The 15712-nt window shown below is 41.5% G+C and overlaps 1 protein-coding gene across 1 annotated transcript; it reads right to left on the bottom strand.

The window, feature by feature from the left end:
* Positions 1-1052: 1052 nt before the first annotated feature.
* Slitrk4 (SLIT and NTRK like family member 4) lies at positions 1053-5260 on the bottom strand. The gene has a single exon (XM_042667593.1). It carries the CDS (start codon positions 5195-5197, stop codon positions 2684-2686), a length of 2514 nt encoding a protein of 837 aa, XP_042523527.1. The 5' UTR covers positions 5198-5260; the 3' UTR covers positions 1053-2683.
* Between the last annotated feature and the right edge of the window lie 10452 nt (positions 5261-15712).

Below are 15712 nucleotides of genomic sequence, written 5' to 3'. Positions count from 1 at the left end.
TTATGTTCATTTACAACTAGAACCTTCAAATAACCATGTACAATTAAATTACTTTATCCTTATTTTGTTTTTAACATTTATACCTTTCAGCAGAAGAATATGAGATAGCCAATATACTACAGCAAGCTGTGAGATGGAGGCAGGTACTCTTGCCATTGATAATTCTGCAGAAATCTGGAAACATCTTAAAACATCACCACACTGAATAAAAAGGCATCATCCCAATGACTCATTATTCCCAGATCATGGATGGAGAGTTCTACTTCTTCCCACAAGTGTCTATTTAAGATTTCTCCATCCATACATTATTGACAGGGTGAACGAAATCACTTTCTTTGCAGCCATTGCATTGTTATCCTGTCAGTACGCATTAGGAGCCCTTTATTCCATGGATGCATGCACGCATGGTAATGGCCTATTAAAAGTCCTTATGAAATTGTAGATGAATACAAGCTGTTGAGCACACATCTTGTCTTTCCTTTCAAGATCATAAAGCAATTATTTGTTTAGATGTTTTTATATTCATATAAAATTTTCACAGACATCGTCATGAAAATTAAAATTACACATTAAAACTTTAAGAGCACCAGCACATACATATGGAGATATTTTTGCTATTTAAAAAATTCTCCAAATTATCTATATGTATGAATATATATCCATACACACACACACACACACACACACACACACACACACACACAAACACCTCCAAGAATGCCAAGTTTTACTTATAATCTTGGAACAGACACATAAAGCCCTGAAAATAGTGCTTACTAAAGGAATCACTTGTTAACTTCTAATTATAATGTCATCTCAGAAACTGAACCAAAATATATTCCACTTGAAATTCATGAAGAATGCCTATGTTTTGCCTTCTTGGTTAACTACTGACTGATATTGTAATTAATGAATAAATACATATGAATGTTCATATATGTACATATACACATACGTACATATATGTATATGTATGTATGTATACATATATATATATACACACACACACACATATACACATCAGCTTACCAAGAAGGTAATATATTTCTGAATATCACTTTGCAATTGGGAGCTCTTAAAATTCTTCACATATTAACCTGTTCTCAAATACTTAATTCCTTTGACCAGTTTTTACTTACAATTTAACAGCATGAGCAAACACAGGGACATATCACTGTAGTTGCAGACTGTGAGCTCATCTGCGTCCAATGCAAATGTTACAGTGTGGCTTTGATAGCCGAGACTACTATGATGTTTGTAGTTCTACTAGATTATCTGATAGTAGTCATAATGATGAAAGACCAGGATACAGATGCATACAAGATACTATTAAGCTTAGTCATTAGTTGTTTTAAATACTCATAGTGAAAACTACTTGAATTAATCTCATAGAATCCTGAAAAGCAAGACAACTGATGGCAAATGACCAGTGCTCTAGACACAATACTATGAAACTAAGGAGCCTATTTTAAAATGCACACTTGTTAACAAATCTGAATATAATATGTTAAATTCACAAGAATAGCACAAAACTGATTTTTATTTTTATATTCTTTGTATTTTTGTTTCTTTTTTGATTTTTTTAAACTTTTTTTTTCTAATTTTAAATTATACCTGATCACAAAGTCCAAAATATTTCTGTACACCATTTGCTTTCATTTCAGTTAAGTATTTTTTTCTATCTAAATTTTACACTTACTGATAAATTTGCTGTGATCAGGAAAATAAGTCAAGCATAGTAAATACATTTTTAAGGAGTACATATTTTCCTATTTAGTATACAAAGTACTTCATAAATATGAATTATGTTACAAAAATAGCTTTGACTGCGCTCACACGGTAAGCACTTTGCTAATTTTGGACAACCTTTAAGGATTGTGGGGTTTTCACATAACTGAGAACAAACTCTAGGGTTAGATTAATTTGAGCCATTTTTTAATTTTGATAAACATCACGCATTTCTTCAGATCACCACAAATGCTATGTTACTCACGTGGGGTTTTTTTTCTCTTTTAGGATTTTATGTATAGACAGGTAATGCTTAAAGTGTTCAAATTTATTTTATACTTAATGCATGGTATATTTTAAACAAGTATCTGCACAATTTAACGTTATAAATCCAGCGGTTTCAAGATGCAGGCCATAAAGGTTACCGATTTACAAATACTATCGAATGTTCTCTCTTTGCATGCTTTTTTTTTTTTTTACACTTTTCAGATAATCTTTACACAGAGTTGTTACAATGCCACAAATCAAAAGGATTATTCCAGTTCCACCAACTTAATCTACGTGCAAGATGAAGGACCCAGTTGAAGTACAAACACTGGTACCAGTTTTCTTGAGCTTGCTTCACAAAGCACAAAGAGACGAAGGTTTTGTATTGGGGTACAAAACGAATTTGCCTCTCGAGGTTAAATTCAGTGTATTACGTGTATAAAGCATCCCTTTGGCAATAGAATTTGCAGTATCCCCACAGGACTCCACAGTATAGGTTTTCTGTAGTAAAATCTATTAAGGAAATTCTCTTCTACTTGATACATCTTTGCAGCTACAGTTAATGAGACAACCTTGGAAACACCTGCCTCTATGCCTATTGATAATATAGTATTTGGGAGTTAGAAGTCAACAAAAGGCACTTTCATCATTAAATAAATGTCCTCTGTATGAAGTTAGAATGCATGACCTAGATCTTGTTCAACGCCGTTTGCTCCTCGAGGACCTGTAGGTAGTCAGGGGAACTCTGAAGTTTTGCCTTCAGTTCGAAATACTCACTCTTCCTCTGCTCCACAACAATTTTACTGTGGTTTCCGCCTATCAGGGACTTCTTGGTTTTTTTATCTTGTTGTTTTTCTGGATAGCGGATCTCGAAGCCACTGACACCTATGCTATTATACTCCTTCTTGCTTTCAAGAAAATTCTGAATAAACACGTTGGAATCCCTGCTCGGGAATAATTCATCCAGTTCATCAATTGTGCTCAGTCTCTTCCTGGTATCCACGTGTAATAAATCCTTCTCCTTGTCAGCAGCATTTCTCATCATGACTTTCTGTCCTGGAGGATCTGAAAACATGAACCCAGTTTCAGACTCTTTCAACCCACAGGTGTGGCTCTTGCTCATCTGTTCTATGGTTTGTGGGATGAAGGCTTCTGTGCTCAGTCCATCTTTTTTATTGGTTTTGTGGTCGTGCTTCCTTAGCTGCAGTTGCATAGAGCCACATTCAGAATTCCCCAGACCTTCGTGCTTCACTGTGGGTTTCTTGTTGCGTCGTAGCACAAAAACAAGAAGGCAAAAAGCGACAAACACAGTTAAAATGAGAACCACTAGTATACTCAAGATTAAAATAGACAGAGGCACTGGCCCCCCAGGAGGACTTCGAATGGGACCCAATGGGGTGGTGAATGTAATAGCAGGTGCAGGGCTTGTGAATGGTGCAGATGGCTTATTTAGAAGTTTAGGACATAAGATTTCATTTTTGAGGGACTTCAGTTCGATGCTGGCAAACTGAACAGGTGTCTCACATTTCAGTTCCTTCACAACAATCCCGTCATTTAACTTTTCCAGCCACAGCTTTAATGCTACCAAGTCACAAGTACAGTCCCATGGGTTGCCCTCCAAGTCAATCTGTGTAAGAGACTGCAGCTGATCAAGAACTCCACTGACAGGCAGGTACATGAATTTGTTGTTTCTCAGGTTCAGTCTAGCAAGAGGTGCTCCAGAAAAAATGTAAACAGGCAGGCTCTTCAAGAGATTATTGTTTAAATACAGTAACTGCAAATTGGGCATGGAGTCAAAGGTGCCTGCTAAGATTTCCTTAATCAAATTGTATTCCAAATACAGATACTGCAGGTTATAAAGGCCTGAAAATATCTCAGGATACAGCCTTTCGATTTGATTACCATTGAGATACAGCCTGCGTAAATTAGTAAGATTGTGGAATACATCTCCTTTGATCACCGTAATCTGATTGCTGCCTAAATGGAGCAAATCCAGCCCTTCAAATTCTGAGAAGTCTGAAATGTCCACATCTTTGATGCTATTGCCATTGACATGCAACTTCTTGGCATTTAAAGGTTTTGGTGTCAGCTCAGACATGGACTGTATATTTTTCTCTTGGCAGTTCACACTCAGCCCCAAATCTGAAGGATGTGTTTTGCAAAAGCAAGGTGCTGGGCATGGTGTAAGAGGAGGCACTCTTGTTTGATAGGACACAATCTGACTGAGATTACGATTAGAGAGGGCTTTGCCTGCCACGATTCCAGAGATCTTGGAAGGATTGGTTGTTTTCGGTGGTTTGGTCACAAGTCTGTGCAAGGATGTTTGAGTAGTGTGACCATTGGGAGTGGTGTAGCCATTTTCCAGCTGAGATGGAGGCAGAATGCGCACATCAAAATCACTGCCTGTGCCCATAGGACATAATTCTTGTTTGTTGGTTTCTTTTAAAAGCCTTCCATATAAGTCACTGGGAGTTTCACAGATAGCTTCTCCTATGTAAATGTTATATGGCATATTCTCCAGCCAAGCCTTTAAGGGCAACAAATCACAGCTGCAGTTCCAAGGGTTATCTTCCAGTTGCAACTCAACAACCCTGCCAATGTGTTCCAGAACTCCAATATAAGGGAGCTTCTGGATTCTGTTCCCTCGTATATCCAGGTGGGTCAAAGATGCGAATCGGAAAATATTATCAGGAAGGAACGAAATCAGATTGTCATTAAGAATGAGAACTTTCAGTTTGTGGAGCTTATTGAAGGCTCCTCGTTCAATATACTTGATTAAATTGTAGTCAGCCTGGAGATACTCCAAGTTCTCTATGCCAAGGAAAGTGTCAGCTCGGAGAATCTTTAATTCATTGTTGTTCAAGTGTAACTGCTTTAATGCACTGAGCCCGAGAAAGGCTCCTCCCTCAATGTTCTGCAGTTTATTATTTCCCAGATGCAGGGATACTGCATGTGAAAAATTCAAGAATGTATTTGGATAAAGGATATTTAAAAAATTGTTCTGGAAATTGAGGTGATAGAAATTAGACCATGGGGGTTTCAGTTGATTGGGTCTGTAGACTGAAACCTTCTCACAGTTCACATAGAGAACATTCTCAACTGATACGCAGGAACACACATTGCAAATTTCCACCGATATATCAGAATCTGCAGTTGTCGATGAAAGCAGGGCTGACAAAATCAGAAAGAGCCAAAGAAACATCTTCTTGCAATCAGCAAACAACTTTATGCTTCTGAATAAAGAGAAATAATCTAAAAAATAAAAAGAAAACATTTTTTCAATGGTCATTACTTTTAAAAAATTGTGTTTTAAATCATACCATGGTGAGCAGATGGCTATAATTGCTAGCATTGTATTATGTGTGTGTGTGTTTCTGTTTGCGCACACGTGCGCGTGCACACACACACACACACACATACACACACACACACAGATGCATGCATGCGGGTCCAGGGGCTTGAAATCACAGTCTGGGTGCTGTCCCTGACCTTTTTTTATTATTAAAGGCCAGCCCTCTACCACTTGAGCCACAGCTCCACATCTGGCTTTTTGCTGGTTAATTGGAGAAGAGAGTCTCACAGACTTTCTGCCCGGAGTTGGCTTTGAAATGTCATCCTCAGATTTCAGCCTCCTGAATAGCTAATACAGGCATGAGCCACAGGAACCCAGCTACTAGCATTGTATTTTTAAAGCACACAAAACTCCAAGGATTTGCACTCAGTTGAACAATAATAACTACCAAAATGATACACCTTCTGTTCCCATACATGTGCAGCAGTTTATACAAAATTTAGATATGCATAATACATAACCAACAATAGAAGAAAGGTTGTTTGTTATACATACACCATAGTAATCTGAATTCACATTTAACTTGGCACTACCAAATTGCCCTTGAACACAAACCTTAAGCTTTCTATTTGCAACTGAAATGAAGGCACCCACAATATCAAGTGTGACATGTCCTTTGAACCAGAAAGCCATGGCAATTAGTGGATATCTATTCTCTAGGTTGCAGCTAGATTAATATGCTGGGTGGAGACCTTATTAGGACTCTGGTTTCCACGGGGCCTGGCAATGGAGGTCTCACTGCTAGAGAAGAGCCAGTTTAAAGAGCAATGTGCAAGGTGCCCTGCGAAAAGATTTGCCTCAGCCTTGGCCCCTAGTTAAGTACATTGCTGTGAATCAGTTCACCTGTGCATTGCTACCTTTAAAAGCAAAGATAACATAGCCGATGGGGTTACAGAATAACAAATGAGTAGGGGGTGGCCATATTCCCTTTGCAAGCAAATACATAGCATCTAGTATCCTGTCAGCTCTCACATAGTGGATGAAGAAAATCTTTTTGGATTTGAGATTTGAGGTTCTGAAGATAGCAGAGGGACCTGTTTGTCCCTGCACTGCTTAGCTAATTTCCAAGCAGCTTTTCTCAACACAACTGGCTCTTCTCTCTGCATAGCCTTTTGTGCTCCCTAATTTGCCACTTTGAACCCAGGTCTCATGGACACTTGGCTGAAATGTTCATCTCCTTCCCTTTGACCACAGACTGGCACTGCCGAGGGAGAGACATTCACACACTACAATCTTTGACAAGCTTCATCTGAAGAAGCAGATATATTCAGAGCAAGACATTTTCATCTTAAAATCACCATTTATCAAACATCGTCCTAAAATGACCATCTCATATCCCTTTCTGTAAACAAATGAATAGTTACTTCTTGAAAGAGTTTAATGTTAAGCAAATTAACCCATTAGAGTGCAGTTACACAAATACACTCCCCCCCACCTCTCTCTCACACACACACATTGCTTGGTGCTTCGTAGAAACATCAAAAGGAAACAAGCCATGCATTTTACTGATGCAATTTTAGTCATGTAAATATTTTCTCCCCATAGTGAATAGGAAGGAAACTGGTTAACACCAAATATTAATTAAATAAACAACATACCTAGGAACAATGAGGAAGTAATGCAAAAAAAAAGAGGTGCCACATCGATATGTCTTTATTTTGCTCAGGAGGAATCAGCTATTGATAAAGTCCAACGTGCTTCAAGGTGGACAATCCATTAGCCACGACCTAGAAAGATTAGCATTTTAAGTACTTTGATTTAGAATACAGTCAGCATTGCTGGCATTCTATTTGGCTGTCATGTAGAGTATATTCCTCCTGTTCATGATTGGTATTGCAAAAAGAAGTCATAATTCTTAAGTATGACATCATCCAAGCCAACTTTAATTGTAAAATCCGAATTTCACTTGGTCTTTTTTTTTGTATGTGCCTCGTGTTGATGTGGGTTTTAACAGCTATTTTAGTTCAGTTGAGTCATTTCTTTTTCCTAACCACCCCCACCCCCACCCCAAAACAAAGAAACCCCAAAGCAATCCAACAAACACACAAAGTGAAAGGAAATAAATTCAAATAACCTGAATTTAGCACAACAACAAGAATCCGAAGCCCCAACGAGTCTGAAAACAACGCAGAATGCACTGTCCTCCTAGGAATTTCTACTTTAACTATTTTTGGGGGGGGGGAGGGGGTGCGAAAGGACAAGCTGGGAAGTTCCCAAATGGAGCTCTTGTGAAACAGAGGAAGCCAAAAGCAGCTGGAGGAACGAACGAGGAAGAGGAAGAGCCATCAAGCCCAGGGAGTCAGGGAGAGGTAGAGAATGGACGAGAAGACGAAGAAGAACAAAAAAAAAACACCTTTAGAAAAAGCAGCTAGAAAGAGAGCACACGGACGCTGTCATCGCAAGAAACCTCCTATTCACGTGGCACAACTAAAAACAACAAAAAATAAAAATCACGAGAAAAACCAAACCAGAAAACGAGTAAAAAAAAATCCATACAAAGTACAAGTTGGGTACCAACAGCTATCTCTCAGGCTACAGAGAGCGCATCCACTTCCTTAGCTGCCTTTTTCCTCTCTGTGCTCAGCAAAGACCCCTAGCTCGCAGGGCCCGCCCGCCAGCCCTGCACAAATCTCATCCTACCAGAAATCCAGGGGCGCTCCTGGCGCTCCGTGGCCAGGCGCGGGGGGCGAGCCGGCAGAGTGGAAGCCGTGGACAGTAGGGTGCTTAGGTCGAGGGAGCTCCCCGGGAGCTGATTGGAAATGTTAACCATAAATAAATAAACAAATCAGCCCGCTGTGGCCCTCAGGAAAGCCAGGATGGAGGGGGTGCGCGGGGTCCGCTGAGAGACCCAACCGCGGCCGCCCCCTGTGTGCGCCACCTCGGGTCGGCAGCGCCGCGGTTAGAGGGGCCGCTGGCGCGGGCGCGTACCGCAATGTTTTGCCGCATCCCAGTGCCCGGAGCCGGCGCGCAGCCCCCTCCCGGTTCCCTGGCCCGAGTGGCAGCGTCGCGGGGCTGGGTGGCAGAGGTGGCTCGTGTGCGCGATCTCCCGGGGGCCCTTCAGCCCCGCTGCGCACACATTTCCCTGCGCGCTCCCGTCCCGCCGGGGGTAGCTGTTGGATTTTCCTTTCCTCCAGCCCCGGGGCCGAGCTAGCTCAGGCCGCAATGGCTCTGGGGAAGAAGGGGGTGTCCATGACCCGTACAGTGACCCCCCAGGGCTCCGAGGCCTGGAGGGACGGCCCAGGTGACTTTTGCTCGGTCCCCCTCGGCCCCCAGGCTAGTATCCCATTCCTGCTCAGCGCCATCAACCCTGGGCTGGAGCTCGAAGCACCTTGGCAAAGTCGCACTGCTTGCCTCGGGCCGGCTTTGCAGGGCTTGGAGAGTTACTCCATGGCTCGGCTCCTCCTTGCCTCTGCTCTGTCTTTGCGGGGTGCCTGCAATCTCCAAGCAGCCCGCTGGACACTGCCTGGAGCCCCACATCGCCCTCCCAGCACAGTGCCGGCCAGTAGGGCGCAGAAAACAAAACCCAGCCCAGCCAAGCGGCCTCAGCCGCCCAAGCGATCGACCCCCCGCGATACTCGCCCTCGCGCCCCTGCCGCCCGGGCGACGCGGAGGCTGAGGACACTTCGATTGTTTCGGTCCTCAGAGACCCGCGACCCTGCCGGTGAGCCGGCTAACCTAGGGGTGGCTCTGTCGGATGGCGGGGGGCGTTGAACCCACACGTCCACTTCGCCGACTTGACTTGGCCACACATTAACACCAAATGAAACTCAAGAAAATAATAATAATAACAACAACAACAACAAGCTACCTGTCTCCCTCGGGGCACGCGCACACACAGTCCTTGCCGAGCCCGGGCCAGCGAGGATGAGGCAGCGCGCCTGGCGGGGCAGCTCGCACAGCCCCCACTGGAAATTCACCCACCTCGAGACCCTCGCGCCGGGTGCAGCGCCCGCCGTGGGCACCGCTCTCGCTACAGTCTCCGCGATCGTCTTTACCAGAGCCGGGCTCCAGCTTCTCCGCGCCCCGCTCGCCGCTCCGAAACCGCCGAGCAGTGCGAGCAGGCGAGCAGGCGGACCGCGGCGCGCGCGCGCGCACCCGGCCAGACACCGAGCGCGCTCCCGGCGCCTCGCACACGGGCTGCACCTTTACATACACGCGCCGAATCTCCGCCCCCGCCCCCGCCCCACACACTCACCCGTCCCTCCACACACCAAACCACCTCGACTCCACCGCTCCTGAACCTCCTAGTCCCGCACCGGGACCCCCCCCCCCCCCCCAGCATGATTCCCTTTCTCCCCACGCACCGAGAAAGCGCGCTGCCCTCCTGCCATCCGCCCCCTCTTTTGCTTAAAACACCCCCTGGGGGAGGAGCGGCCCCTATCCTCATTACACAGACCCCCACTTCCTGAAGGCCCGCTCACTTGCCTCCATCATCTCGCCCCTCACCCCCCGCCCCCGCAACACCACATATGCACACTTGAGTCCTTTCTCCACCCCCAGTCCCCTAAGATTGAAGGAACACACACACACACACACACACACACACACACACACACCACCCTCGCGCGCACCCCTGCGCGTGCACGCGTTCCCTTGAGGGAGCACCCAAGAATCCAGGAAAAGACGAAGAAACGTGGAGAGCCCGGGGGGAGGAGGGGGTCAAGGCAGACAGGGTCGTCGAGTCTACGCAGAAAATTGAACAATTCCAGGATGGAGGGGGGTGAGTGAACAACAATGACATTCCCATGCAACCCTGGCACTTGGCTTGTGTAACGTGGGTCTGGTACCTTTGGCTAATTGTCATCCCACACAAGACAGGGCTCCTGAAATACTTCGCTGGGTGATGGGTGATCCTGGATGGAGCCTTCTTTGGGCCAGTTTCCTGGTATCCCATGGTATACGCACTCCCCCTACCTGTCTGCGCGCAAGAGGCCTGGGGCTTTAAGGCAAAAGTGGAAAGATTGAGCCCAAAGTGAGATTACTTCGCGAGATTACGAGGAGATGGGTTAATGCTCCGCATTTTCAAGGCAAAATGGATTAAGTGATGTGATTTAGCAGCTGGGAGGAGGGACTGGGGCAATGGGTAGAGGAAAGAGAGGTGTAGAACTGGGAGAGATGCTGCAAGCACTAGGCGACCAAAAAGGGGGGGAAATCTGTTTTGGCTACTGAGCATGCCCAGTTCCTAGCTCAAGCTCCATAAGGGAGGCATTGTGTGCATTCCACTTCTCCAGGCTTTGGTGATGACCAGGAAGAGAAGTGTGTGTGTGTGTGTGTGTGTGTGTGTGTGTGTGTGTGTGTGTGTGATGGGTCCTCAGACTTTAGGGGAAGGACATGGGGGAGACTAAGTTTGAAGCATTGGATTGTGCAGAAGAGACATAAGAACAACTAATACATCCGGGAGATTTCGAGCATTGAAATGGACTTAGAAAAGTCTTATCAATACCCACCCCCTGCATACTGCTAAAGTCTGGCTTTATTTAGTAATTAACTGACATCCCAAGGCTTCAGGTCTCAGCCTATGGATTGTCTAGGTCTCTCTTACCTATTCCTCTGTGGTTCCACAAGCGTAACAGTGTCTTAAGAAAGAGCTAATGTTCAAACCAGTTTTTGTGCAGATTGGTAATTGAGTTAATAAGCTTAAAGAAAGCAAATGAATCTGGGGGAGAATGGCGGAGGAGGTTTGCTGTCAAAAACACCTTTCAAATACGTGGCTTTTTAAACAAGAAAAAAAAAAACAACCTGAAAGTTCATATTATTCCCTTCCACCAACCTTGCTGTTTTTGTAGGTGCTTGGTTAAGAAAAAATACAACAAAACAAAATTTCCTTTGCTTGTGAATATAAGAGGAAAATGGCTTTTGGTAAGTAGGGCTGAATTATAAATGGGAGATGTTCCTGCGGACTTCTTTGCAACATTCCAACTATGACTACTAGGCCAGTATCTTTATGATCCGTGTTGTGCCCATTGCACATATGCAAATTGCCTCTAGCCACAATGGGGGTATAGGCAAAACCCAGAAAAGCTTTTGCTTAAAAATGAAAAATCTCTAAGCTAAAACTAGCAATAGCTTGGAAACCAAAATTTGGCTGTCTGCCTGAACTCCTACAGTTAAACATTTACCATAATTGGTTGATGTTTCAAGGTCCCAAATCCAGGCAGAAAATCCGATGCCCACAGGATGTATTACATTACTTGTCAATAATTACCTACCTTCTACATGATCTGTAGTATATCTCTCTTCATATATGTTTCATCTTGTTTTCAGTTTTGTCATCTCATGAAGCTGCCTATATGTTATACTCATGCAAAGGTTGGCTGAGCCTAGCATGTGTACAGAAGTGTACATACACTATTTAAATGAATAAACATTTGTGCATATATACACAAATTTCCTCACGACCTTGGTAAATAGTGTATACCATCCTTCATAATGAACCCTTTTTTCACCCTACTCTTCATGCTGTGAAATTTTTCCATCATCTTCTGTTTTTTTTAAAACAACCTAGAGGCAAAAATTGAGTGGGCAGCAAAGATAAAATTTGCTATATTCAATGTGAAATCCGTGATGAAATAGCATTGCTTAAGGAAGAGTTCGGCTATAACAACATATGTACTTGTACAGCTCTTCTGAGTAAGGTGAAATGTTTCCTCCATAGGTAACAGCTGCAGCATATTGAAAAAAAAAATCCCTTTACTGTTGTACATTTGAACAAAACAGAACCTTCTAATTAAGAACTCACATTTGCATTATATTGCATAATGCAATTTGGAAGTGGTAATGGATACCAACACAACTTGGCATTTATTCTAAATGCAAAGGATTCAGGAAGCTACAATGTATTTATTAGGGATAGGTGAATTATTTGTCCTTTACTATAAATGTTAACAAGATTCAATAGAATGAACAAAAAATACTTGAAAATATAATGCACAGTACAGGGTAGCAGGATAGCTGTAAAGGCCACATTTGGACAGTAAATATCAGATGATTTAAATGCCTATCTTTATTCAACCTTGGAAACTGTTCTGAGGCTTGCTATATTTAACTGCAATAACTATGGAATGCTCTTTTTCATATGATATGGAGGTACAAATCTTAAAACAAGTGGAACCATAACACTAAAAAATGCAATTAATAATACTGTTAAAAATGTATTATTGCTGGGGCCTGACGGCTTATGCCTGCAATCTTAGCTACTCAGGAAGCTGAGATTTGATGGTCGCAGTTGGAAGGAAGCCAGGCCAGGCAGGAAAGACCCTGAGTCTCTAATTAACCATAAGAAAACCACAAGTGCTGCTGTGGTTAAAAGTGGTAGAGTGAGGGTAAAAAGTTCTTTTACCATGAGGGTAAAAGTTCAGGAACATCTCCCAGGCCCTGAGTTGAGTTCAAGCCCCACAACCACCACCACCAACAACAAAATAAGTAATAACACAACATAATGAATAAAAATACGTTAGTTATCATCAGAAATAGTGACACATGTCTGTAATGCTAGCACTTGGGAGACTGAGGCAGGCGGATCTCGTGTTTATGGCAAGCTTGGGTTATATAGGAAACAAAGAGACAGAGAGAAAGAGAGACAGAGATTGAGAGAGACAGACAGAGACAGAGACAGAGGTGGAGGGAGAGAGGGAGAAAGAGAATGTATCAGTGATTATTCACACATCCTTTAAAATATTTTCATCTTTGAAAAGATTAACTGAGCAAATAAAATAAAATAGGATTAATAACCTTACGATTTATAACCTCATTTTAATCTTGTCTGCTTACAAAGCTTTGGAAACCCAAATCTTTGAGTCTAGCCCCTAGATCCCCATGTAACAAAGTATAGAATAAGGCAAATTTATGGAAATTGCTAGCTTTACAAAGAGAGTAAATTTCTAACTAGAAGTGTTAAAAAAATTTCCAGCACTATTTGGCATAATTGAAGGAAAATCCCGGTTGATGTTCTTCCTAAAATAAATGAATGAAAATCTGCACTGTTGTTATAACCTCACCCTCTTTTTTTTTTTTCCCCCCAAATCTTGACTTTGCAAGAGAAACCCTGAAATCACAGGCTCCTCCAACATACAATGTCTCTCTCCTTCAAGCAAATGAACAATTGTGTCCGGAGTTTCAAGAAGACTGTGTACATTCTTAATTGTAGAGGCAGTTTTCGTTATTAAACAATCCTAAATTATTATAACCCAAACAAGTTATGGCCCTAGTTCAGTGGTCTTTTATTTTCATAGTATTTCTCATTGATTCTGCCTTATTTTGCTATTGTTTAGAGTTAATTTGGTCCTCAGCTATTACAGCTCATTCAGGTTAACACAGAAGAGTCATTTATCATTTTGCATGTTAACAGTTATTTACTAGGCATTTCTGGAAATAAAATACAAAAGAACCATGCCTAGATTGTTAACTCATTGGGGAAAAGAAGTTTTCTTGATGAACTAAGTTTAAAAGCTCCTTCTCCTTCGTTCCATATAACTAAACTTTTTTTTTTTTGCTAAACACTTTTAAAACTTAAGATTTCTCAGAAACAAGCTAAAATGAATTGTTTCTTTGAAATTTTATCTTATTTCTCTGTACAGTTTATGTATTGTTACAGTTACATAAGTAAGATAATGAGTACATTTCTTGTCGAACATTGTTACCCCCTCCCTCGCTTTTCTCCCACTAAAATGAATTATTTTTTACTGAAGGCAAAGGGATGCAGCAAACTTATTGGTCAGTGGAACCATTACACTTTGTACTCATTGCTTATTTTTGCAAATTTTCTGGCATTTAACAGCTGAAAGTTTTCATAATCTACCTCACACAATGCTAATAACTACTTATTGAATGTATTTTCTTACCACTTGTACATAAGATATCACAGTATTTAGTTCAAGTCACAGGAAAATATTATTATATTTACCAATATGTTCAATGGGGAAAGTTGGGGAAGAAGGTTGAAGGGATGACATTGATCAAGATGAATTGTACACATATCCTGACCTCTGGAATTGAAACGTCTGTACAATTAATTAATACAAGTAAATATTATAAAGTGTGTTGAGGGGGGCCAATAATTTCCCTTAAAAACATAGTGATTGACAGACAAAATCTGACAGTATGTCAGATTTTTCTGGTATTCCATGATCCTTTCTCAATAAGCAGAATCAGAACACTTTTAACTCTAAAAGTAGAATAGATCTGAAAGCACAATAGATTTTCCAAAGGCAGGTACTCAACAATGTAGTCTTTGCAAGAATTTAAATACTTAGCATGAGAATAAACTAGTAAAGTATGTGACATAAAGGTTGACACCAATTATAGATAGTAGAATATCTAAATAAAATGAGTTTTCACCTTTTGCTAATAGTAGCCTTGTTTTATCCCTATGCAGACCTCTCATTCTTGAGTTTTTAAAATGTATATCTTTTAAGTATCTGTATAAAGAAGCTGCCATTGAACAGAGCAGTTTATGAATACAATGTGTCTTGATCTATGTCACCCCTTTTCAGTATTGTCACCCATTCCTCTCAGCTCACCCCTTTCTTCACTTTTGAGTTAGTTATCAATCTGCAATGATGTCTAAATTGTCTTTTAGGAGCAATTACTTTCCTTGCTGCCAAATGAAGGTTTTCTATCATTGCTTTTATTTATTGTTTTCATACTTTCAGTCCTTCTACTCATTTCTTTTCATTTTATTTTAATGGTGATGTACAGTTAAGTCAGTTAATGAATACATTTCCTCTCTCCTCCCGCATTCTCTCCCAGTTTTTCCCTACCATTTCCTCCCTCCCAAGTTGAATGTTTCATAATGTCTAGTGAATATCACTGTTGAATTGGCTCACCCTTTGTCCCACCATTTCTGTGTTTCTCCCCTCCCCAAATCAGAGAGACAAAGGGTACAGAAATCAAATGAAATTTGGTAAAATAATATTCATCCCCCAGTCTTATTCTAAAATTAAGACAAAATAATGATCATCAAACAAGGCCCCAAAGGAACTGGAAAACATAAACCATGTTGATCATTTGATTAGATAATAACAAGTAACTTGATGTACTTTTCTAGTAGACCGCCTTATAAAATAGCTCACAATAATTTTTTTAAGAAAGGAAGCAATAAATAATAAACCTACGTCTTTGCAATCCAGTTCATGGCTATTCTTTTTGCATATTTCATTCCCCAATTTTTTTTATTCTGGAAGAATAATAAATAGGTATCTATTGTGCTGAATAATCTTTGTAATTTTGGTTCATATGGCTTACTAATATCATTTGCATTCTCCAGCATATTCCTAAGTCACTGATGCTAACATCATAACAAATGTTTTCTTAACCCATTTTCTTCCCATATATGCTCAAACCTGTAGACATTTTATTTTTCTCATT

Source organism: Dipodomys spectabilis, unplaced genomic scaffold, assembly GCF_019054845.1.
Source record: "Dipodomys spectabilis isolate Male_0828 unplaced genomic scaffold, ASM1905484v1 ptg000414l, whole genome shotgun sequence".
NCBI lineage: Eukaryota > Metazoa > Chordata > Mammalia > Rodentia > Heteromyidae > Dipodomys > Dipodomys spectabilis.
The sequence above is the reverse complement of the archived record's forward strand: the minus strand, read 5'-3'. Positions and strand labels throughout refer to the sequence as shown.

Coding starts and splice junctions, on each gene's coding strand:
- Slitrk4 (XM_042667593.1), bottom strand. CDS start 5,197: ATGTTTCTTTGGCTCTTTCTGATTTTGTCAGCCCTGCTTTCATCGACA.